The 25,714-nt window shown below is 35.2% G+C and overlaps 2 protein-coding genes across 2 annotated transcripts in view; both read right to left on the bottom strand.

Moving 5' to 3' along the window:
- HCN1 (hyperpolarization activated cyclic nucleotide gated potassium channel 1) overlaps nucleotides 1–25,714 on the bottom strand; it is a 392,660-nt gene that overhangs the window by 355,396 nt on the left and 11,550 nt on the right. The window lies entirely within an intron of this gene.
- LOC116585714 (guanine nucleotide-binding protein G(I)/G(S)/G(O) subunit gamma-5-like) lies at nucleotides 11,889–23,509 on the bottom strand. The gene is made up of 2 exons (XM_032334990.1): nucleotides 23,335–23,509; nucleotides 11,889–12,118 (listed from the first exon to the last, which is right to left on the bottom strand). The coding sequence occupies exons 1-2, from the start codon at nucleotides 23,507–23,509 to the stop codon at nucleotides 11,889–11,891; spliced, it is 405 nt and encodes a 134-aa protein (XP_032190881.1).

The following is a 25,714-nucleotide window of genomic DNA, read 5'->3' as shown; positions in this document are numbered from 1 at the left end:
ATGTTTGAGGTTGAAAATTATTCATGTCCATGAATTTTAGGTTCTACATGGGATAACAGAAATACTACTTCCATTTAGTTTATGAGTTTTTTCCCCCTAAAACAATGCTAAAGATGTTATTTCACCCTTGAATTACGTTGAGGTTTTCACCCACGGCAGCTGCGTGTTATCTGAGGAGAAGAATGGGTGATGTGTCAAGGAAGAACGTGTTTCTCCCAGGAGCATATGTTCCCAGGTCTGTAACAAGTATCAAGGGTGTGTGGGCAGAATAACATTTACCGTGGAATACTTAAGAATTGAGGACCAAGTTTCTTCAACTGTCTGGGTAATTCATACAAACACCTGGGTGTATTTTAAGCGGAACTGCCAGCGTGAGAACTTTTCAGTCCCTTACAAATGAACTGAATGAATACTCCACTTCAGTCCCCATATATGGATGTTTCTAAACAGCTGTAACTAGAAATATGTTTGGCATCTCTTCTTTCATCCCTCCCCTCTTCTTTCGATGACATTCATTAAATTTTTTTTTCTTTAACAGACAGTATAACCACAACAGAATGTTGCTCCACAGATAACTGAATCCCATTAATCGGTGGGAGTTATATGAGTTTTTTCATGCAGCCCCATACCCTGTAGGATATTTTAAAACTAACTATAAATTTATTAAGTTCTGTGAGAGGTTTTTGTGATTTGTGCATTTCAGTTCATCTTTAAAAGATGTGGCTTCCAACTTCAGGTTAAGTGACAGGTTGTGGTTTAGCTTCTTCAATAGCTAAAAAAAGCAAAATAACAAAAACAGAACATTTGGGAAGACATAAAATTTCCAAGTTTTCCTGGTACCAGAGAGATAACTGGGGTGGGGAGGGAGGACTCAAGAACTGATCTTACGTATGTGTCAAAGACAGCAATTCTCGAAATAATTATTTAGCTGTGTTTTGAGATTACTAACTCAAAGGTCATTATTTCAAAAAACAAAACAAAACACTGTGTTATATAATAACAAAAGATTACAAGAGGAGTATCACCCTATAAAATATGTTCATGAGAATTAAATCATGCCGAAACTGCTCGCAATTTAAAATCGATGTAAACGTCTTAATTTACATTCCTATGCAATCTTTCTGACCTTTTCTCTGGCTAATTCTCAACCAGCTCATGGAGGTTTAGCCAGGCTTATCTAATTAGTTGTCCTTTGTGCCGCCTTGTCTTAATTTCTGCACAACTGCTCGGTGCAAGTGCTTGGAATATACTTCATTCCTTTCTCCTCTTTCCCTTCTTCACCCTCTAGCACAACCCTAAAGTCTCTAAGCCACAGTCATTTCTCTTTTTCCTCTAAACCAGTGGGGCACATGAACCTTAGGCTGTATTAACCCTAATCCAGGGGCAAGCACGAGCATCTCCAGAATATCTTTCTGGGTGATGGCAAACTGGCAATGTGGAAAAGGGATTTAGGATTTGAGTAAAACTTTTTTCCTTAGCCAGCATACTGCTTTTGCTTCGAGCTGTAACTGTTGCTCAATAAAAAAATAACAACATATCCTAAAGACACTTAGTCACACTTCATACGAGATTGCAAAAAATATCTGGGCAAAAAATATCTGGGCAGGCACAATATCTGTAGATACCAAGCCTTCTCTTGGTATCTACAGAAGGCAATGACGACACCTTATTGAGGAATGAAGAAATAACGTCCACACTTGGCCTAGTGCCCTAGTCATACAGTTCCTAAGTACCTTGGCTTTTCCTTCATGCAGATGTACACACACACATACAAATGCTTTGTATTTTTATTTGTATGCGGACAATTTTTCCAAGGCCTATTTCTCCAACTACAGTGGACGTACTGTAGTCAGGAATCACATGTATTCTACTTTTCGTTATATCCCCATCATCTAATAATGTCCACGACTACAGTGAACTCTCTAGATAACTGATGAATAAATGAAGGCATGAACACTCAAGACTTTGAGAAACAAAGGTAATGTCTTATAATTTCAGTATATAAGTATCTATCTCTTGAATATTTCGGTTTTGGGGACCTCAATATCACAAAAATGTGGACAAGTGAGATGTCCCTCAAAGAAGAGGGGGGGAAAGATGATTAAAGAAATAGAAAATCCAACTTCTGAGAAAAGATTTTTAAAAACTGAATACATAAAACTTAAGTAGATTAAAACTCTGAAGAAATGTGAACAGATTCCGCACATTCTTGTAAATAAATAAGGACTCAGTTATAGCCAGTATAGTTAGGGGGTGGAGGAAGAGCCACGGAACCCATAGTGGCTAGTCTTAGAAACCCCAACCACTTTCAAGAAATTAGTCACAGAGGGGAGTGATAAGAATGTTTGAAAGTATTATTTTTCAAACACCATGGTTCCCTGAGGTTACAGAGTGGTTGGTCTGAGATCTGGCCTACGATGTTCCCAGAAACCTATGCTGGTCGTGGTGGGTAGAACTTCCATTCTTCTACTGTTTGCTAAACATCCAAGGGTTTATTGCAGGATTATTTATAATAGGCAAGGTATGGAAGCAAGTTATCCATTGACAGATGAATGGATAAAGATGTGGTGTGTGTGTATGCATGTATATGTATGTTTGGATATATTATGTGGTATATATGTATGATACATATAATAGAATTCTGTGTAGCATAAAAAAGGATGAGATCTTATAATTTGTGACAATATGGATGGACCTAGGGGATATTAGGCTAAGTGAAATAAGTCAAACAGAGAAAGACAAATGCCATACGATTTTAATCATATGTAGAATCTTAAAAAGGTGGTGGCATCACAACTCCAAACTTCAAACTCTATTACAAAGCTGTCATCATCAAGATAATATGGTACTTTCACTAAAAACAGACACACAGATCAATGGAACAGAATACAGAGCCCAGAAACAGACCCCCAACTCTATGGTCAGCTAATCTTTGACAAAGCAGGAAAGAATATCCAATGAAAATAAGAGCCTCTTCAACAAATGGTGCTGGGAAAATTGGAGAGCCACATGCAGAAGAACAAAACTGGACCATTTCCTTACATCATACACAAAAATAGGTTCAAAATGGCTAAAAATCCTAAATGTGAGATAGGAATCCATTAAAATCCATAAGGAGAACACAGACAACCTCTCTGATCTCAGTTGCAACTCTTTGCTAGACATGTCTCCAAAGGCAAGGGAAGCGAGAGCAAAAATGAACTACTGGGACTTCAAGATCAAAAGCTTTTGCACAGCAAAGGAAACAGTCCACAAAACCAAAAGACAACTAACAGAATGGGAGAAGATACTTGCAAATGTCTTATCAGATAAAGGGCTAGTACCTGAAACCTATAAAGAACTTATCAAACTCAATACCCAAAGAACAAATAATCCAGTCAAGATAGGCAAAAGACAAGAATAGACATTTCTCCAAAGAAGACATCCATATGGCCAACACACACATGAAAAAATGCTCAACATCACTCAGCATCAGGGAAGTACAAATCAAAACCACAATGAGATACCACCTCACACCAGTCAGAATGGCTAAAATTAACAAGTCAGGAAATGACAGATGCTGGCAAGGATGTGGAGAAAGGGAAACCCTCTTACACTGTTGGTGGGAATGCAAGCTGGTGCAGTATGGAGCTTCCTCAAAAAGTTGTAAATAGAGCTACCCTCTGACCCAGCAATTGCACTGCTGGGTATTTACCTCAAAGGTACAAATGTAGTGATCCAAAGAAGCACCTATACCCCAATGTTTATAGCAGCAATGTCCACAATAGCCAAACTATGTAAAAAGCATAGATGTCCATCGACAAATAAATATATATAGAAGATGTGGTACAGATACACAATGGAATACTACTTAGCCATCAAAAAATGAAATCTTGGGTGCCTGGGTGACTCAGTGGGTTAAGCCTCTGCCTTCAGCTCAGGTCATGATCCCAGGGTCCTGGGATCGACCCCCACATCGGGCTCTCTGCTCAGTAGGGAGCCTGCTTCCCCCTCTCTCTCTGCTGCCTCTCTGTGTACTTGTGATCTCTCTCTGTCAAATAAATAAATAAAATCTTAAAAAAAAAATGAAACCTTGCCATTTACAATGACGTGGCTGTAACTAAGGGTATTGTGCTAGGCGAAATTAAGCCAATCAGAGAAAGACAGTTATCATATGATCTCACTGATACATGGAATTTAAGAAACAAAACAGAGAATCATAGGGGAAGAGAGGAAAAAATAAAACAAGATGAAATCAGAGTGGGAGACAAGCCATAAGAGACTCTTAATCATAGGAAACAAACTGGGGGTTTTTTGGAGGGGGGAATGGGGAACTGGGTGACTGACATTAAGGAGGGCATGAGCACTGGGTATAATATAAGACTGATGAATCACTGACCTCTACCTCTGAAAACCAATAATACATTATATATTAATTAATTGAATTTAAATAAAAACAAAACAAAAATGACCAGCACTAAGACATTCTAATAAAATGAAGTTAAAAAAAAAAAAAGAATAAACATCCAAACAATAGGCAGAATCAGACCTATAAAAACAGAGAACTGATGGTTGCCAGAGGAAAGAGGGGTAAGAAGATGGGCAAAATGGGTAAACGGGAGCGGGAGATACAGGGTTCCAGTTTTGGAATGAACAGGTTGTTAGAACAAAAGGTACAACATAGGGAATACAGTCAATGATATTGTAATAGCACTGCAGATGACAGATGGTAGCTACACCATCTGTGGTGCTATACTATTTGGTGAATATAGTATAATATATGGAGATGTTGAATCACTATGTCATACACCTGATACTACTGTAACATTGTGTGTCAACCATACTCAATTTTTTTTTTAAATCCAAGGAAAAACTATTTGTTTCATAGACATTTGTCTTACGTTAGTCCTCCTATGAGTAAAATATGTATGTCAGGTTTTAAAAGAAATAAAGCTATTATTTTAGAATGACAAACCCCATCACACTGAAAGTTACTGGGTTTTCCAAAACATATCAAGAAAAATAACAAAGAGTTGAGACATTTTATATATTAGTACGATGTCAAGCATACTGTAGGAAAACATTAGCAGAGATTGATGCCATTAACAAAGTCACATCAAATTAAATTATAAAACATGTGTTAAAAGAAAATAATGCTTAGGATCAATGTAAAATGCCCTGCAAGTTATCAACACAAACATTTCTAGAATATCCTGAATTGATGAAATTCTAGGAACTAATACTGATCAGGTAAATCAGTATGATAGCTCTATTTTGTCAAACTACTATAACATTGTAAGAGTTTGTCAAATAATAGCTATTTCCCAATTGCTATAAAAACAACTTGGTATTCATAAAGTATTTTCATAGTAATCATTTCATTGTATTTACTCAACAGTTCTGTGAAACATACAAAAATGTTTTATTAGCTTTATTTTTAAGATGAGAAACCTAAAACAAAATAGTATGTGCCTTAGCCAAAATCACTCAGCTAGATAGTGGCATGTAAGACTTGAAGCCAGGTTTTCTGGTCACTAACCCAGAGATCTTTCCAGGATCATGTTATACATTGTATTTCTTTTGATTTATATTAATCAGTATTTTTGCATAAAAATATTTTTACATAAAAATTTTTACATAAAAATACTGCTAAAGCCATAGGATAATTTTCTTATATGCATCAGCGTGTTTTTATAGAAAACAATTGGTTTTAATTCTCAAAATAGGTCATCACAAATGCAAAATTATGGACTTATCTCTGCCTCCCCTCTAAATATGTACTACTGAAAATGCATCCTAGATAACAGATCCATAATTTGGACAGGTGATATCTACTTACTTAGCTCCAAGCCTTATGGATATTAGCAGGCAATCAAGCATTCTACTGAGTAGCAGGAGTCTTATTTAATAAGCATAATGTTGACTTTTTGCCTTAATACTTTCCAACTCCATTGCTCTTTACTTTAAAACAACTTTATAGAAAAATAAGTCTGTTATTATCTTGCAATATTTGTGTTGTATTTGTGTTTATTATTAACCAAAAGAATTTCTTGGTCTTAGGGGGAAAAAAAAAAACCTATTTAAAACTAAGCAGTGTGGGGGCACCTGGGTGGCTCAGCGGGTTAAAGCCTCTGCCTTCGGCTCATGATCGCAGGACCCTAGGATCGAGCCCCGCATGGGGCTCTCTGTTCAGCATGGAGCCTGTTTCCCCCTCTCTCTCTCTCTGCCTGCCTCTCTGCCTACTTGTGATCTCTGTCAAATAAAAAAATAAAATCTTAAAAAAAAAAAAAAAAACTAAGCTGTGTGACAGGGCAGAAAGATTAGATTGGATGCACAGGTGCTTAACATCAGGTATTTAGTATTACCTAGCTAGACCTTATAATCTTGAGAAAACTGCCTCTCTCTGGGTATCTATCTTCTTCCTTGTAGAAACTGAACCGAGACAGGCTCCAACAATCTTCTCAAATCTAAGAGTTTTACATTATAAGAGATATATGTATGTCAGAGCAAGAAACTGAGAGTACTGAAACAATTTTTAAGAAGTTTAATATGAAAACTAACTTGGGGAAGGCAGAAACGAAGGGAGTAAAAATTCCTTGTGAAGGAAAAATAATGTGGAACTGTCTGGATTCAAGAAGAAGAAAGCTAAGAGAGTCAAATGAAACTGTGACTTAAATCAGAGAAACTAGAAAATGATAGCATGGAAGCTTTGCAGTAGATGTGGGGAAGATTATGAATTCCATTTTGGATATAATGAGTTTAATATGTTTCATATTTGCATGATGGAAGACAGTTGGGACTATACTATTCTAGAATTCAGAAGGGATGCCAGGGCTAAGGAAAGAACTTTAAGAGTTTTTGCATAGATTTGAAAACTGAAACTACTCTTGGGAGAATATGAGTTCTCCAAGGGGGAAATGATACAGACAGAAAGGAGGAAAGAGCCAAAGTGATGGTCATGAGCCAAGTCCACTCTTAGGCAACGAAAATATGAACCAGGAAATGAGGCTGGGATGAAAATCTCTGAGAGAAGGAGATGGTGACTTGGCATAGAGACTGCGAAGAAACATCTTTCTAAGAATAATGGAATGACTAATCCAAGAAAGGTCTTTACATTTAGTTCATGGAGCTCTTTACATATCTTAATAATAAATTTCTCTGCCATTTACTTGCATCATTGTGATAAGGAGATTTTTCTAAAATGAATACTGAATATTTCATAAAATTCAGTTTTAGGAATAAACACATATTTGTATTATCTGTCATTAAGCTAGATTCCAATAACCTGAGCCAAGGGAGGACAAGTCATCATGTAATTATACTGATCAGTGTGAAATGCTATGTTTGAATAATTCACTTAAACACAATACTGGTAGTGCATATTTCTCACTTCAATCCAACAAAATTTTATTTCAATTCAAAAAAATGTTTCATCTTTTATACTTTGCAAGACATCATGACAAGTATACGAAGTGTGAATAAAACTAAAATACAAGGTACAACATGATCAATTCAGATGATAATTAAGAACATAAACAAAGCACTCTAGAAATTCAGGAAAGAAGGAAACTGAGAGAACAGAGTTTGGGATACTTAGTTCAGGGGACTGGAGGAAACTTCAGTAAAGTGACACTTAGCCGATCCAGCAATTCTGACAAATGAAAATGAGGTAGGGCTAGAAACAGCATTTCAGATTTGGGGGCGGGGGGGGCGTGGATTAGGAAAGTCCCAAAGAGAGTAGATACAGAGACTGTAGCTTCAGCATATGACTTATTTCTGGCAGATAGCAGGTGCTCCAAATATATTTGTCTTACTGATGAATGATTAAATGAATGAAGCCTTGGAAAACCAAATTAATTCAACTAGAATGTAAATTGTATCAAGATAAATAGAAGTAGTTTTAGTTATTGATGATGTTATTGTTCTCTCCTACCCTCAAGAGTTGTGGAGAATCACTGTCTTCACTGGAAAACTTAGAGCTTAAATGGCAGAAGAATGACCTTAAAATTAATGGAATTATTAAAAAATTATGGATAGGACACCTGGGTGGCTCAGTCATCAAGTGTCTGCCTTCAGCTCAGGTCATGATCCCAGGGTCCTGGGATAGAACCCCATGTCGGGCCCCCTGCTCAGCCGGAAGCCTGCTTCTCCCTCTCCCACTCCCTCTGCTTGTGTTCCCTCTCTCACTGTGCCTCTTTCTGTCAAATAAATAAATAAATTCTTAAAAAAAATAATGAGTGAAAAATATCTAACCTGAAAATATAAATTCTTTTATATGATAATACAGACATTTCAATATCTATTCTACTAACCAAATCTTGAAAATGTGCCTTTTGATTATCTAAACTTTCCCAAAGCTTTAGTGTTGTCTTCACATAAAGTGTGTATAAAGATTCATTCATCTTTGTGGGCATGGCCTAGTTCTTCACCCAACAAGAGGATGATGAGCAGTGATGCTAGTTTAAGAACCATATGCACAGAAGTGAAATGAGTGTGAATGACTGGATAATTGATCTTAACAGCTGGTTAATTTTCCGAGGCCCAGCCAAAAATTACTACTACACTTTGTGATGAATTCCTGAAAATGTGGCTAATGACAAACAACACACCTGCTTTGAAGGGAGAGCAAAAGGGTTGATGAAGCTAGATCTGACAGGTAAGATTTGAGACACATGAAACAAAAAGGACAAGAGAAACAAAAGACGCTAACATGTGAAGAAGTGTAAAAGCATTTGAGAGGCTGAGCAGAAATCAACACTTGCAGAGCAAGAGCGCATTCTGGAGAGATGCTGAAAATAGAAATAGGTACAGTGGGGTTCCGTTACAAAAGAATTTAAAAGTGGCCAGAAGAATTTGGAGTCAATACGGAATGCACTAGGGAGATTTGGAAATTCTTGAAAAACTGAGCAGCATCATGAAATAAGACACTTTTTTATTATTATTTTGAAAATTTGCTGTGAAAGCTATATAAATGATAAGTTGGAATGAAATGTGAGTTCAGTTAGAAGGAGGTGATGGTCATATGAGGTGACTTGGTTGGACATCGTGGAAATAAAGAAGAGGCAAGAAGTTCTACTTTGCAACAGTATCTAGTACAGAAATAGAAGGAAGTTGGAAAGGGAAGATGATTCTAAGTTTTACAACTGGAGAATATAGAATAAAGGTGTTAAAGGTAAGGCCAGGTGGAGGAATGAGTAATTGGGAAGACCGAATTTTAAGGTAAGATTTCATTCACTTTTGGACGTGTTCATTTTGAAGATGGCTAGAACACCCTGTAAAAATGTTCTGTTTCAGTTGGAAAAAAAAAAAAAAAAAAAGTGCCTACGTGTAGGAAAACTGGCGATCAGGAGTAGAGGTGCTAATTTAGCAATCATGTGAGCAGAGGTGGAGGGGTGAGTGTAGGAGAAATAGATGAATAGAGGTTAATGATGAGAGCAGAAAGTTCATAGAGCGGCACAAGTTAAAACGCACACATAGATAAAACTAGGAAACGTATGAGAAATGATGCTCAAAATTTTAGAAAAATGAAGATGGAGAATAAAGTTTTGGATTGATCATGCAAAAATAGGTTACCATTATAAAAGCAATGGTAGTGTGGTAGTATGAAGAACAAATAGCTAATTTTTTTATATTTTATTCATGTAGATAGCTTTACAGTGTTCCTCATCTCCCTCTGTGATTGAGGAAGTGAAAGTATATATATTTATATGTTTGTTTTCTACTTTTTGAGGCTAGGAGAAATCTAACCATATCTGGAAGCTGATAGTATGGAAACTATTAATAAAAATAGGTATGAAGAATAAAGACATGGGAAATGAAGTTGTAGATGAGGGGGGAAAATGGGACATAGACCAAAGCAGAGAAATTCTCTTTGAATCCTAGATGTGATATATTCAGTTCACACAGACTGAAGAAAAAGAAGGAAAGGCAAATTTAGGAACATAGAAGGGGGGGGGGAAAGCCTTGAATCTTCAAATTATGCTTTATTGGAGCTCTTTTTCCTGAAAAAAAGTTAATTGCCACATTCTAAATCCAACACATTCCATATTTTTTAAACCATGGAAACTAGAAGAGAATTTTAATTCCTGGTTCAGGCCCTCAGCTTCTTTAAAATATTGCTTTCAAAGGAGCTTATACACAAGCAGTGCATTTTCCATAAGGGATATAGGCATTAGTCCTCAAGATGGAGGTTGCTAGGAGGAAGTCATCTTCCATTAGGATATTACATAATTCTGAACCATGCATTTTAATGGGATAAATTTGTAAATTGTCAGGTTCCTACACTACTCAAACCCAAGGAAGCATCCAGTTACTGTGCTATAACTTGCAAACATAAATGTCCCTAATGTTTGATCTACATCAAACATAAGCTCTATTACCATAGGATTTATCTGCTGGGAGGGGAACCTCATTTTTTTTTTTCCAGAAAATGATTAAATCCTCCTTTTAATGTATGTTTTTCAAAATATATGAGCAACGCATATACCCACATAACCCTACAATGCAATCAATTACAATGTATTTATGCACAATAAGGGGATTTCCTCCAAAATCAGTTTTACTGAAAAATAAAAAGCTAAATAAACAGCACATGACAAAATGGATTCAAATAAATATTCCTAAATTTCACTTCCTTTACAATAGAAACTGACACAATGGATGATACAAGGAAATTAATGACCCTAGATCACATTTTAAGCCATATAATCAAATTATTCACAAGTATTCTAATTCCTTGGAAAGTGGCAATACTTGTACTTAAACATCTATCAAATGCATTCTCAATCAGAAAATCCAAGTCTATCTCTCATTTTGAAAAAAAAAAAAAAACTGATTTTTTCCATATACCTACCTTAACATCTTCCACTACCCTTTCCTTTCTATTATCACCCATGTTGTTCCTATGTGCTTAAAGTGTCGGCTTTCTCCTATCTCCACCACCCGAATTCCATCTCTCGTCAAAGTCCAGCTCAAATACCACCTCCTTTCTTTCACTGTCTGAAACTTTCCAGCTTGAAGTAATCACTCTGTTCTAGTAACCCTAAAGTCCATTACCAGAAAAGCATTTTCAACATGCATTAGATTATCTGACATTATATGTACATATCTATTTTTAAGATTTTATTTATTTATTTGAGAGAGAGAGAGAGCTAGCAAGAGAGAATACAAGCACAGTGGGGCGAGGGAAAGGGGAGGGGATAGAGGGAGAGCGACAAGCAGACTCCCCGCTAAGGAGGGGGCCCCAACATAGGACTCAATCCCAGGACCCCAGGATCATGACCTGAGCTGAATGAAGGCAGATGCTTAATCAACGGAGCCACCCACGTGCTATATACATATACACACTTATACACATATACCTATGTGTGTGTGTATATATATATACAGTATATATATTATATATATACAGTATATATATTATATATATACAGTATATATATTATATATATATACTGTATATATATTATCAAAGTATATATATTATTAAAGTAACTTATATATATGCTTCATCCCTAAATCCTCACACCTCCAATACACTCTAAGGCCCCAGAGATTAAGATTTCATGTAGTTTTTCTTTGGATAAATTTTAGCACCTAGTGCATGGTTATATACAGTAATAACTCAATAGTTACAAACTGAGTAAGTTTTGATAAGTGCATATTCTTTTTTTCATCAAAAAACTTTTATACTAAGTCTTCTACTGTGTATTGCTGCCAGTGTATATAAAATAATTACCCTTGTGAAAAAGACATGAATGAAAGTTCAGAGAGCCAGATGTTCAGGACTGACAGAGGTAGAAGCTTATATAGTATAGCACGTTACAGGGATAAGCTTTTGTACAGGCTTCAAATTTAGTTCACTGGTTCATGAAAAGTGGTTTAGAAAACCATCCAAAGTATTCATTTTACTACAAAAAGGTACAGACTTTCTGGGGTCTGAAAAGATTCACTTTTGAAAATACTCCAGTCCCCAGGGGGTCATGTGAAGCATTCTGTGGACAGAATTGTTTCCCATCTGCAACTGCTTGGGAAACCTTCACATCATTGAGCCGAGGTTCCAGCCAGAGCTGTTCAACCACTTTCTTCATGGTGGTGATGCTGGAGGAACCAGAATAAGTATAATATTCTTTAATAACTACTACATAAGAAAAAAAATCATGAAGGTAGAACCAACTCCAGGTGTGATATAATTATTCAAATCAGTATACTCACTTTAATAGTAAAACTTTGAGCAAAGTATTTCACTATAAACAATAGTTAAACATTAAGACTGTATGGGGGTGCTTGGGTGGCTCAATAGTTAAGTGTCTGCCTTTGGCTCAGGTCATGATCCCAGGGTCCTGCAATGGCGCCCCGCATCAGGCTCCCTGCTAGGCAGGAAGCCTCCTTCTCCCTCTCCCACTCCCCCTGCTTGTGTTCCTTCTCTAACTGTGTCTCTCTGTCAACTAAATAAATAAAACCTTTAAAAAAAAAAAAAAAGACTGCTTCTGCCCTGAATTACTACTAATACAAATGAGTCAGAGATGGCAGAGAACTTGCTATTGCTACATGCAAGTAGTTTCTTCTTGCAAAGCCGCTAAATCTAACAGAACATAAAACATTTTTTAAAGCTCATTCAAAATTTATAATCCATAAAACAAAGAGGTTTATGTCAAGTAAGTGTTAAAAATTGTTTAGTTAAAATCTACATTTTAAAACATTATCACTCCCAATTTCAAAAATGTCATGAGGAAATGGGAGGAAAAAAGAAAGAAAGAATGTTGTGCACCTATCTGTTGAATACTACATCTACCTGTTTCAACTAGTTGACTACTGGAAAGCATTTGACCAGTCATAAGACATCATAGCACTGTGTGGACCACTCGGGCTTGTGCCGCAGACTAAATGTCACCATCCTACCAATACACATACCTACTATGCACAAGGGCTGCCTTAATTATTGATATGTTTGGGCAGAAAGTGCTAGAAGTTATTTTATTATACTCATCTTTTATAAAATGTTATGTTTCTAAAATAATGTTATTTTTAACATCATGATAATGACCATCAAAAGCTAGAATCAGTAGACGATAAAATTTTCCTCAAGCCTCAGTAAGCCTGACTAGTCACAGTGTGTTTACAGAGGACACTTATCAACATTATGTGTATTGCTGGTATACATCTGCAAACCATAAATAAACATATGATCAACACAATTGGGATCAAAAGAACAGAATTCCATGAAGTAATAAAAAACTGGTTAAGAACTTAATTCAAAATAACAAACTAGAGTAAGTAAATATATTTTGTCTAAAAGTTACTACTTTTGGTCTGTGTGTTTGGGACAGAAAGTTGCCATATTAAACAACACAGATATACAAATGGTGTCATAAAAAATAAAGAGAAATATTATGTAAAAGATAAGATTTTGTTAAATTAGAAAGGCTTGTAGCTTCTGCCATGCTCTGTAGGGCTCTGGTTATTAAAAGATTGTTTTGGTTACCTTTTAAATAAACCTTTGCTTTAGGATAGTTTTAAATTTACAGATAATTACAAAGATAGTGAGTTCCCATGTACTTTACAACCCAGTTTCCTTATTTTTACATCTTAGCTTCATCACTACTAATGAACTCATATTAATAGAATATTATCAACTAAAGTCTATACTTTTTGTAATTGTCCCTATTTTTACCCAATGTCCTTTTTCTATTCCAGTATCTTATCCAGGATACTATATTATACACTTTTGTTGTCATGTCTCAGTTCCTACTGGTTGGGACAGTTTCTTGGACTATTCTTATGATCGATGACCTTGACATTTTTAAGGACTATGGGCCAGGTATTTTGTAAAATATTCTCAAAATTGGAATTTGTCTGATGTTTTTCTCCTGCCTAGACTGGGGTTATGGGTTTTGTGGAGGAAGACCACAGAGATGGAGACCACATCATGTAAAGAGTACAGGACTAGCAACATGACTTTATCACTGTTAATCTTGGCCACCTCGCTGTGGCAAGTTAGTCAGGTTTCTCAACTGTAAAGTTACTCCTATTTTCACTCTTTCTTTAAAAGAAGTCACTAAAATTAAATAAATAAATAAATAAAAGAAGTCACTACTGGCAGCGCTCAACTAAGGAATAGGGAATTATAGTACACTTCCTTGAGGGTTAAGTATCTACATAAATTATTTGGAATTTTTTAACATGAGAGATTTGTCTCTTCTCTACTTGTGGATTGATTTAGTTGTTTATTTACATCAGTATGAATTCATGGATACTTATTTTATACTTTGGGTTAAAATTCAATACTCCCTTTTATTTAGTTGCTTAATTGTTCCATCTTTGGCATTGGGAGCTCTTTAGGTTATCTTTTCAAATTCCACCCAAGCATCCCCAGTCATTAGTGGCTTTTTCAAATAGCACAATTCTTTGCTAATATCAGCATCACAAATGGAGGGTTAGAGGTGATAGAGAAATGCGTGTGTCTTCAAATAAAGTTTTCTATAGCTACAACCAACTGATAAGACTTTCTAAAATAGACTCCTAAGCAACCATCACAAACTTGACCTCACACTCTCTAGCATAAGAAAGGCACAGCAGAATCATTCTAGTACTAAGTATTATTTCATTACTCACAATTTCAAGTATGAATACACATATTCCCCTGAATGATTTCCCACTATTTATTTTCACATTTTAAGTGATTTTTAATGTTTAAGGCAAAAATTGTTTTCACTTTAAAGAAACAACAAAGACATTTAAATAATAAATGAAGATCTTTTAGGCATTGTACTAAACTTTCCATGAGATAGTTATGTTTATATTTTAAAACTAAAATGCAAATATTCATTGTCTTTTAATCTGTACATATACACAAATTTGCCTTAAACCAAGCTGCTTGCTATGAACTATGTAAACTAACTCTTTGGGTTAAATACTCAAAAAATTTTAAATATCTCCAATTAGAATTTAATTAATTTTAAAACTATTGTATGAGGAGCACTTAGAGGTCTATATATATTTTAAGTGCCACAGAACTCTCTAAGGGGAAAATTATTAAATTGTTTGACAAAAGCATAATGAATAAAAAGAGGCAAACATGCATTTCACAAAAAAATGTATTTCTTCTCTATTGAATATCTTCTACTTACATAATTTATCATATTTGTTCATAATTTTGTTAAGCTTACCTTAAAATCTCTAACAGAGTTTTGTAATAATGAAATAAAAAATATATATTTGTCAGTAAAACCAGGATTAATAGTAATAATTTTTATTAGCTATAACTTTTGTGCCCTCTTCCATCTCCTAGAATCAATTTAACATTACCTATATTTTTAGTCATTACATATAAATCAGGAAATGATGTTACAAATTGACAAAATTTTTCAATTATCATGAAAACTGAATACTTCGTTACTATATTTTGAGTACAGGGACACCTGGGTAGCTCAGTCAGTTAGTATCTGCCTTCGGCTCAGATCATGATCTCAAGATCCTAGGATCAATGCTTGAGCAGGGCTCCCCTCTCAGCAGGGCGTCTGCTTCTCCCTTTCCCTCTGCCTGTCTCCATTCATTCTCTTTCTCCTTCAAATAAATAAAATCTTTTAAAAATATATATGTATATATATATATATGTATGTATATGTATATTTTGAGTACAATTAAAAATTATTCTGGGATTTAAAATAAGAAAGTACAGAATGAATGCATTTTCAATAAGAGATGCATGGATACAAAAGCATCTACTATATGTTGAATGTAGGTGTCACAAAACTTCAGAATTCCCAAAAAATTATTGCTACTTGAAAAATATAAATAAGTAACAATATAATTTCCTGGAAATTTTGATTTGGTAACTTTTCTCATTTACTACTCTGAATTTTATCTTGGGAGGAACATACTGCCCATACTTCCAATAATTTGCAGCACCCCTCTAAATACCAAGTCTGATACTAATTTTGCTCCAGATTTAGATGCAGAATGAAACCAACTTTTGTCCCTTAAGATATATTAGGCCAGCCAAGTCCTCTCTCTCACTTTATTTGCCAGTTGTAGTATATCTATTAACCCATTCATTCAAACCTTTCATGGCTGTTCCTTTCCCACATATACTAGATCTCATAGGGGATCATCTAGAGCTCACATTCTCTGGCTCATTGAGTTATTGGTGACCCTTCATTCTAATACCTCTTCCAGCCAAACCCAAATGTGGGTAGAGGCTACAATCTGAATGCTCTCTGTGTACACAGAGATGCTGAACTCTTAGAGGGAAATTGCACAACCATGTCAAGAATGGCACTACAAACATGTTCTTCATCCTCAGCCCCGTTGGTTATACTTGACTGTACCTCTGACCTCTCCCTCGATCATCCCAAAGCATTTAATCAGCTTTACCTTCAAGAAGAGACAAACAAGCCAAATATTATTTAAGGGTCATCTCTGCACAGCTCTCATCACCCACCTGCATTCAGCAATTTGCTCACTGCTTTCCACTGTGAAACTTCTTTTCTACCATTAGATATAAAAACATAAGTTTAAAAAGAAGATGCATATACTTAAATCTAAATACCGTTAATAATGGTTGGTCCCAGATACTTTTCTGTTTTACTGGGAAAGACATTTAGGAGTCAAGAAAGAAAAATGCTGTAGGAAAAGCCTGGGGAGCAGACCACAGATTATTCATACTTCACAACTTTGCCTACACTCAGCCCAGTTAGTCACTAATTGGATAAGACAAATAGGGAGCTCTCGGCTGCAGGTGTGTGTCTGGCTTCGCTGCTTTACCTGATTTACAAAGTCTGCATATGCACATATGTGTATGTGTGTGTATTTTAACATGGCTGGGCAGTATACACATGAGCTTTATTTCCAGATTTCTTTCTTGAAGCATCACTTTGTTTCAAATGTTTACATACTTATCACTTAGCTTTTCCAGTATGATCTCCTTTGTCATCATAAGTCTACGTTATATTGTCTATGAGATCTTCAGGAAAATTTAAAGATTTTTAATATGCAACTTATCATTACATAAAGAGAAATGGGAGTCTAACTTGCTCTAGAAACACACACATGCAGAAGCAAATCTATATAGACCTATAGAGTTTTATTTATCAATCAGATACATTGTATCACATACATTAGAAGTAATTTAAAATAAAATGAAATAACTATAACTGCATTGTATTTTGATTTGTATAATTCTATAGGGAAATCAGAATAAACATTTTACCATGCTTAACAAAAGCTATGTTTGGAGCATATCATTCATGCCATTCAGGTAAATAGCAGGGGAAGGAACAAAACCAGAAGAGGTAAAACATAGATGCTCTGGGGAAATTTTGGGAAAACAGAGGGAAGAAAAGAATGGCTAATATAGCCATAATATGAATGCAGCCTCAAGATAATGGAATATAAATTATAAATAAATTCCAAGAGAATGCATAGTAAAGGGTATGGTCATTTATGTGTCGAAAAATCTGTGGATATTCTGTCTGCCTTTTCAGTGTTCTATCCTGGGTCTAGCTTAGGGGATGACACATACTATGTTATTAGTAAATCAGTATTGAATTGAATTGCATATCTGTTAAGTTTCAGAGAATTTCTCAGAGCACTGCCTCCTGAATTCCATTCCAAACTCTCTGGCTATGTTTTATTATCTCTAGTTTAACTCCATAACCTAGCATTGTTTCTCTGCCTAACTTCAAAGTATAAATAACTAAAGTTGTCTATTAGCTTTGAATTTTGGTTCTGTTCTTAGACATATCAAATAGGTGAAAAAAACATATAAAAGTAGAGACACATGAAAGACAAATATATGTTTAAAAAACCACCAAAATGTAGTAGGAACAATATGGTGTTGGTTTGGAAGACACAAGTGGACTACGCTAGAAACTGATGGATGGATTATAAAAGAAAAGTAAGAGAGGAAATAGACCTGAGCCTTGGTAGTGATGATGAAGAATAAGTAAGGCATGGTGAATCTGGTGTGTGGGTGTGTATGGGTGTGTATGGGTGTATGTGTGCATGTTCATGCCCATGTGCAAACCTATGCACAACAGGTTGAATGTCAAGGAAGAACAAGGAGCCTAAAATAATGAGATCTAGTTTTAAGTACATCATTAATCACTCAGTCCTTGAGCAAACATAAACTGGAGAGCAGTTTTGGCCATCAAGTCAAAGGTGACATAATATATCAAAGGGGTAGCTGGGTTTGGGATCTGATGCTAAGGAATATGGCCTGGGCTAGAATAGGCAGGACAGTTCAAGGCATGGTAATGGACAGCACTTCCCAAGGAAACTATGTACAGTAAGGAGACAAGACCTTGAAGCTAGACCTTGAGAACCAATAACATTAAAGCGGTAATGAGAGAAGAGAAGGGTCAGAGAAGTCAAAAAGGACTGTCAAGTGACAGTAAGCGTTCAAATAAAGTCTGAAGAGAGCTTACTAGATTAAGAAACAAGGAATTAAATGACATTTACAAGATTTATTGTTTGTTTGTTTGGTTGGTTGGTTGGGTTTTTTATTTTGTTTTTGTTTTTCTTCCAGGGTTCTGCTCAAATGGAAAGCCAGATAATGCAGGGCTTAGGAGAATGATAAGCAAGGGAGAGAGACTAATTATAAATTCCTCTTTTTAAAAGTATCCAAGAGAACTCAGAGTTAAAGGTTTGTTTTTTGTTTGTTTGTTCGTTTTTAAAGATTTTATTTATTTATGTATTTGTCAGAGAGAGAAAGAGAGAGCACAAGCAGGCAGAGCGGCAGGCAGAGGCAGAGAAAGAAGCAGGCTCCCTGCTGAGCAAGGAGCCGGATGTAGAACTCAATCCCAGGACCCTGGGATCATGACCTGAGCCAAAGGCAGTGCCTCACCAACTGAGCCACCCAAGCATCCCAGTTTGTTTCATTTTGTGTTATTTAAAGTGTTTTGAGCATGTTTCTCATAGAGAAAGAATTTAATTCTCCTAAGTTAGAGAGGATAAAGGATGAAATACACTTTTGAATTATCCATTATTGTCAGGAAATTCTGATTTTGAAGACTAGAACATCACTTACCTCATTTTTCCAAGAACTCAAAATTAAACAGTTAATTTTTAAACAGTTAAGTTTCAGCACTTTCCTTCATTCTTTAGTATCTCTTTTGTTTCATTCTGTTTGGGATTTTGGCTCCTTAGATTATTTCTAAGCTTCACAGTGCCAATAAGTAATGGGGAATTATGAAATAATCCCTTTTGGACACAATGATTCCATTAGTTGGAGCATCCTGCTATCAGACCTCAAGAAACCAGATGGAATGATCTCAGAGGTACAACAGGACTGTCGTTTTAGGGAAATCTCTCAGACATCTGCCACAGAAAACCTCATACGTTGTTTCTTGCCTTTCTCAGCTGTCCTTTTTTTTTTTTTTCCTTAGGATTTTATTTATTTATTTGACAGAGAGAGAGGGAACACAAGCAGGGGAAGTGGGAGAGGGAGAAGCAGACTTCCCGCAGAGCAAGGAGCTGGATGTGGGGCTGGATCCCTAGACCCCGGCATCATGACCTGAGCCTAAGGCAGACTCTTATCACCAGAGCCACGCAAGCACTCGGCCTTTTTTTTTTTTTCCAGTAGATTCAAAGTCTAATAATAACTCTCTTAAATTTTCCCAAGGAATTGTAATCCATTATCATTCTAATGAACTCCAATTTATAAGCTATCTATTATATAATATTTATATGGTTGTAGACTGCAACCTAACAGCAAACATTGACCTTTTGGCATAATAGCTATATCCTTCTTCAACAATATCTGTAGCTAAAGTTTTACAGCTTCTTTCTATTTCCATACACATCCCAATGCCTTCACTATGAGTACAGCTCTTCCTTGCTATTTTCATTTGAATAGTCTGTTCATTCTGGTACGTAAGCACTAGCATTTAAAAGGATACCAAAAAGAAGAAGAAGAAAGAAAGGAAATTAAAAGTATTTTTAGAAAATAGAATTGTTTTCACTAGTTCTTATGTTTTCTGAAGTATTAAACTTAAGTAGAGCCAAAAAAAAGGGGGGGGAGGGGCTTTGTATTTTATTCCTGTCTTAGTTGCCTGCCTGGATAAGAACATTTTATTTCTCGAGATTTACCCTTAACTCTTTATTGTCAAATATTTAGCTTTTTATAAAGAGAAATAAGTATTTGGAATAATGAGGCTTTTACACATAGAATTCAATCCAACATGGTGAACTGAAGTGAACTTTCAGAAAAATGGCGTCAATTCTTGCCTAATGGGGTACCATTTTCCACTCAAGACCATCACCTAAATAACTAGATTCTTATACCAGAAAAAGAATATTTAAATTCTAACACTACCTTTTTTAATCAAGTCAGAGAAAAAGACTGAGTCAACTGGGTCAGGATATGACTAAATTCCTCTGGGATAAGTGGTTAAGATCCTGGGCTTTGAGCCAGCTCCCTGGGTTCAAATCCAAGCTTCTCTACTTAGATGCTGTCTGACCACCTAACCGCTCCATCATCTGGTTTTCTAGACTGTAATATGACACAGGTAATAGCTGTTGTAGGGTTGCTCAAGGGATTCAGTACTATAATAGAAATAAAGACACTTAAAACAGTGTCTGGCACATAGTTAGAATTTAGCAGGTAATCCTGCATTTTGGCTCTGTAGAATAAATCACTGACTGTTGCTTGTCCCATGCACAACCAGTCAAAACATTTCAACAATAATTCTTTCCCCACTAAATTAATGTAAAACTGTGATGAAAAATGCTTAAAATTCTTGATTTACTGTGGACATTTAGTCAACATAGTAGCATGCTTTCAAAGAAAACCATGGGCAGTATTTCTAAGTACACAGATAGCATATTTTGTGAGCTTCATTCAAACCCAGATAAAGCAGAACTACTTCATGTCCAGTTATTGTAAATAAAAGAATTCGAGGCTGTGGGGGTGATGACCTTGTTTAAATACTTGATAAGAGAAATAAAAAATGTAAAACCACAAAAACATATATATTTTAAAAATCACAGTTAGTGAAGTTATGTTTCTAGGAAGGAATTTTATTTTCATACATCACTAGCTTCTATATATTACCTTACATAGTTATAGTTCCTAGTCATTAAATGTTTACAGCAATGTGCTTGTGGTATCTGTCGCACTGATTTAAGAATACATTTTGGTCATTACTATCTCTTGCTGTTTGCCTGCAGTGAGGTCTCACATAATTAGGGCTGAATACACTGCACTTTTAAAATTAAACCAAGCCTCTGGGAAAGAATCATGGAAATAGATGGTTAAAGGACACCCAGGCAATTAACAAGCATGATAAAGTTAAAAATTGAAGAAAGGAAAGTAGGTTAAGAGCTTTTCTCTCTTTACAACATGATGTGTTGATACAGAAGGAATATACATTAGATCTATTTTTCATAGAAAAGAAACATAGAGGCAGTCCACATTTAGTCAAGTAAATCCCTTTGCTATTTTCCAATGGATTTTTCTACCTTTTAAACACACAATTCCGAAATAATTCTTGACTGACTTTAAAAACTCAACTGAAAATACTTTATGCTTTCTAAATCACAACAGTGTAACAACAGACTAATAAAGACTTAAAGTTTAAATATATAAGATAATTTTACCCCAGTGATTACCTTTTTTTAGAAAACAAACCAAAAAAATACATGGAAAAATATTGACTACTGTGATGGTTTGCAACAAAACTCTCAGAAATAGATAATTATAAAATTTAGCTGATGAGTAAATACAGAATCAATGTATGATTTTCTTTAGTGGCATATCATTTTTGTAGGACTTCCCTATTAGCGTTCTTTCCCTCCGCTGAGGTTAAATTCTTATGTGCCTGCCTTCTTTACTAGATAAAAATCCCCTGAAGGACAGTTACTGGTAGTTTCATTCTTCCCTACATCGAAAGCCCCTAGTGTTCCCTGAGAACATACTCAGCACTCAGTAAATATTTATTGAATGAGTGAATTCGTGAGTATGATCCAATATCTTTCAAATAAACCACTATTTTTTATTTGTACTTATACATTAATCACTAAAGAGGATAACAAAAAGAAACTAAAAAGGGAATTTACTATTTGTTAAATATTGGCTAGGTGTCAAGCCCCTTTCATATATTATCTTATCATCAAAACATCCCAAAGGAGACGGATAACACTCTCTCCAGTTTTACAGACTAACTCAAAGGGATTGAACATCTCCTCAAATCAAGTTAAAAGAGTTAAGGTTCTGATTTTTGTGAGATCGTGTCTGGGTCATTTCCCCCACCATAAAGTTGCATTATCTTGCCTTGCCCTAGCATATTCAGGGTTCTGCTCCAAATCTAAATCAGATCTGTGAGTAAAACAGAAAGATAAATAGTAGTATTACACTTTCTTTTCATCATATCCTGATCTTTCTTTTTGAAAATTAAGATCTCTTCTCCTTTTTTTTTCTTACTTTTTATTATAAAGTAAACAGATACAGAAACCAGTGATTTATTATAAATCAAACATCCTTGAAACCACCATTCTGGACAAGAACTAGAATTGTATCACCCCCACCCCTAGGAAGCCCTGCCAGGTGCAGCATCCCAATCACAGCCCCCAGGGAACCCTCTGAAATAACAGTTCTGCTTTCACAGTAGTTGTTTCCTTGAACTTCTTTATATAGTTTCATCTCAATTATGCACCCCTAAATTGCATAGTTTGATCTGCCTCAAACCTCCACTTTCAGACTGTCTCTTAATCTACAAATTTCCCTCCATCCCATCCTTTTCCTTACTATTTATCCACTGAAGACCCTGGGTGGCAGGCCCATTGATTCTCCACCACTGGATTTTGCTGATTACGTGCTCAAGGTACAAGTAGTTTAGCATGTTTTTCCGCCCTCTGTATTTCCTCAAGTTTGGCATCTGGGCCCAGAGGCCAGATGAGACTCAGATTCCATTCCCTTGGCAAAACTATAGCTGTGTGTGTTTTTTAATCAAGAAAATGCAACATCTGGCTCTGTGCTTTCTCGTCATTAGTGACCATTGATGTTGAACGTCTAGATGCGTTAATTGAATGGTGGTGGTAAAAGGCTGATTTTCTAATAATACCATTACCTTTTCATGTACTAACTTTACAGTTTTATAAAGACACTCTTTTCCTCCTCTACTATTTGGCTACACATTGGTTCAGATAATATAGGCAAAGCAGGGTAAATACTTGATTCATTTCTTTCATTTATCCAAGTTTCAAGGTAAGGAATTGAGTATTATGAGTTAACCATTTCTTGTATCATTCTGAACTCAAACCTGAACATCCTCTGAGTTTGACTTTGTTGAAATTTTCATCCTTTTTGAAACGAATCTTGGCTTCTTCAAGTTGGCTCCTGGTTCTTTTTTATATTACCCTGGTAGTGTTTCATAATTTCCTTACTATCTGGTATGTCCAGCTCTTCCAAGCCCTTAATAGGTACTTCCAGCCCCAGATCTGAGATCAGCCATTCTTCCTCCTGAAATTGCCTCAGACCCCTTGCTCTTGGATTGTGCAAATCCCATTCCAATTTCAGCTGCTTCTCCAGCATATACCTGTTGGTTATGTGGGAAGTCTGCCTGTTCTCTGATCTATCAGATAAGCTTGATTCTTACTATTTCCTTCCTTCAACCTTCATGGAGGTTCAGAAAACACAGGGCTTGCAGTGGGTACAGGTTTGTTCCAAACTATTTATCTTTTAGGTTTTGCTATAAAACTATTTGGTTTTGTTATAAATGTTTTGCTATAAATGTTGTCCAGGTGTTTTGGTTTTGCGGTCTTTCTGCCATATATCTACATGATATATGATAGATATATAATAGATGTATAATATCTATTACAGATATATAACAAATAGATATATAATATCTATCTGCGATATTTCTATGTGTAAAAACTAAGCTATCACAGTCTTCTAAAATTCAAGTTTCCTTTCCTTTTAAAAATTATGTTGACTTCAATTTTCTTATATCAAGATCTATGATATCCTTTCCACTAACAAGACACAAGGATCAATTTAATAGTGCTTATTCAGAAAAATTCTGGTGTTTTTTTTTTAAGATTGGTGAAAACAATAAAAGAACCTACTTACCACAGAGTCGAAGTTCAAAATACTGATTCAATATTTTATTAATTATACCTTCTTTCAAAACACTGACTCAATATTTTATTAATTATACCTATAGAGTCAGTGTTAACTTCCAATCCCCATACAACAGGGCTTGAAATGTGCACTGTTATACCAAGGCAACATAATTTGGCAAAAGAAAAAAAAAAAAAAACCATGATACATACAAAAAAGTAATGTTACCCTTTCTTAATCTCATTGCCAAAAGAGATATATTTTCAGCTTTATTTTGATGAACATAGGATTGATTTCAAAGGCAGTGACATTTAAATAGCATTTCCGGGGCTGTGAAACAAGAGTCATCCCAAGATATCCACAACATGCATTCCCAAATTTTTTAAAAACTACATAAAAACAAGCATTACAGTAAACTGAATTAACACAAGTATGCAGGCATATTATTTTAAATAGCATCAAACTTTATTTCTCAATACATGTTTCTGTGTATTAGGCTATCAACATAAATTAAAATACTCCCTTTTTTTTGTAGGAAATATAGGGAAAAACACCATCTGGTTGCTGAAAACCATGTATGAAAACCAAGACTGAGCATGGTATTGCTAAATTTCTTCATTCACTTATGTTTATTGAGTGCATACTTCATGCCATGCATGGAGCTAGGCTTGGGAATACAGTGCTTTACATGGGGGTTATAGCTAAGCCCTTAAGTGAGGCTTAATTATAGGTAAGGAAAGATCAAAATCAAATTAGATAATCAAAACATATTCATATAACATAACAAATTGTGAAAAGTTCTATTAAGTAAAAACAGGGCGGAGATATAGGGAATAACTGCTAAGCAGGGTTTTGGACAAGGTTGAAATTATACTCAGGTTTATACTTGTTTACATCTTTCTACTACTATGAAAAATATTATAGAGATCCTCCTTGTACCCATGAACGTATCATATTTTTTCTGCAAGATAATTTATTAGCTTATACATTTTCAAGAACTTTTTCTAAGGCCAAACAGACCTTCAGAAAGGTTTTAACACTTTACACAGTCTTTAGAGTACTATGTTGGAAAGCTATACCTCATGGCAACATTAATAAGTAATTGCTTAATATTTTTCTAGGAACTCTGATTTCAGTTGTTTTTACCTTTTATAAACTTAAACTTATTTGGATTTAATTTTACTGCAAACTGATGAAAATGGATTTTATTTAACTATTTTAGTTGATTAATACTACTTGTTATATAATTTATCTTTTATATAGTGATTTGACTTTTTTTCAAATTTTTTTAAATTTCAAATGTGGGTATAGAGTTTATATTTTTGGCTTTTGTAGTCAGTGATTCTTTCCTTATAAATCCTCAATCATGGTTGTTAATATGTAGGAAAGTTGCTGACATATTTTAACATATTTATCTTATAATCAGTCATCCTACTGAAACTTGCAGTTAATTTGATCATTTATCAGTTGGTTTAATCAGCTTTTTAAAAGCAGGTAAACATCATTTGCAAAAAATAATTAAGTGTCTTCTCATTCCAAATAGGTTTCTAGCTATAACTTTGTCCCTTATTGCGTTGTCAAGAACTATTCAATCCCTGCTGATCAAATATCTAGCCCCAGAAGTAACTTCTTGGTTGACAGGGAATTCTCTCCATCTCAAGACAAGTCTTTCTA

The sequence above is a fragment of the Mustela erminea genome, chromosome 3 (genome assembly GCF_009829155.1).
Source record: "Mustela erminea isolate mMusErm1 chromosome 3, mMusErm1.Pri, whole genome shotgun sequence".
NCBI lineage: Eukaryota > Metazoa > Chordata > Mammalia > Carnivora > Mustelidae > Mustela > Mustela erminea.
The sequence above is the reverse complement of the archived record's forward strand: the minus strand, read 5'-3'. Positions and strand labels throughout refer to the sequence as shown.

Excerpts from the sequence above, each read along its gene's own strand:
- LOC116585714 (XM_032334990.1), bottom strand. The coding sequence starts at position 23,509 with ATGCTGGAGAAGCAGCTGAAATTGGAATGGGATTTGCACAATCCAAGA. Across the intron at positions 12,119-23,334 it reads AATTATGAAACACTACCAGG|TAGTTATTAAAGAATATTAT; the intron begins GTAATATAAAAA and ends TTTCTTATGTAG.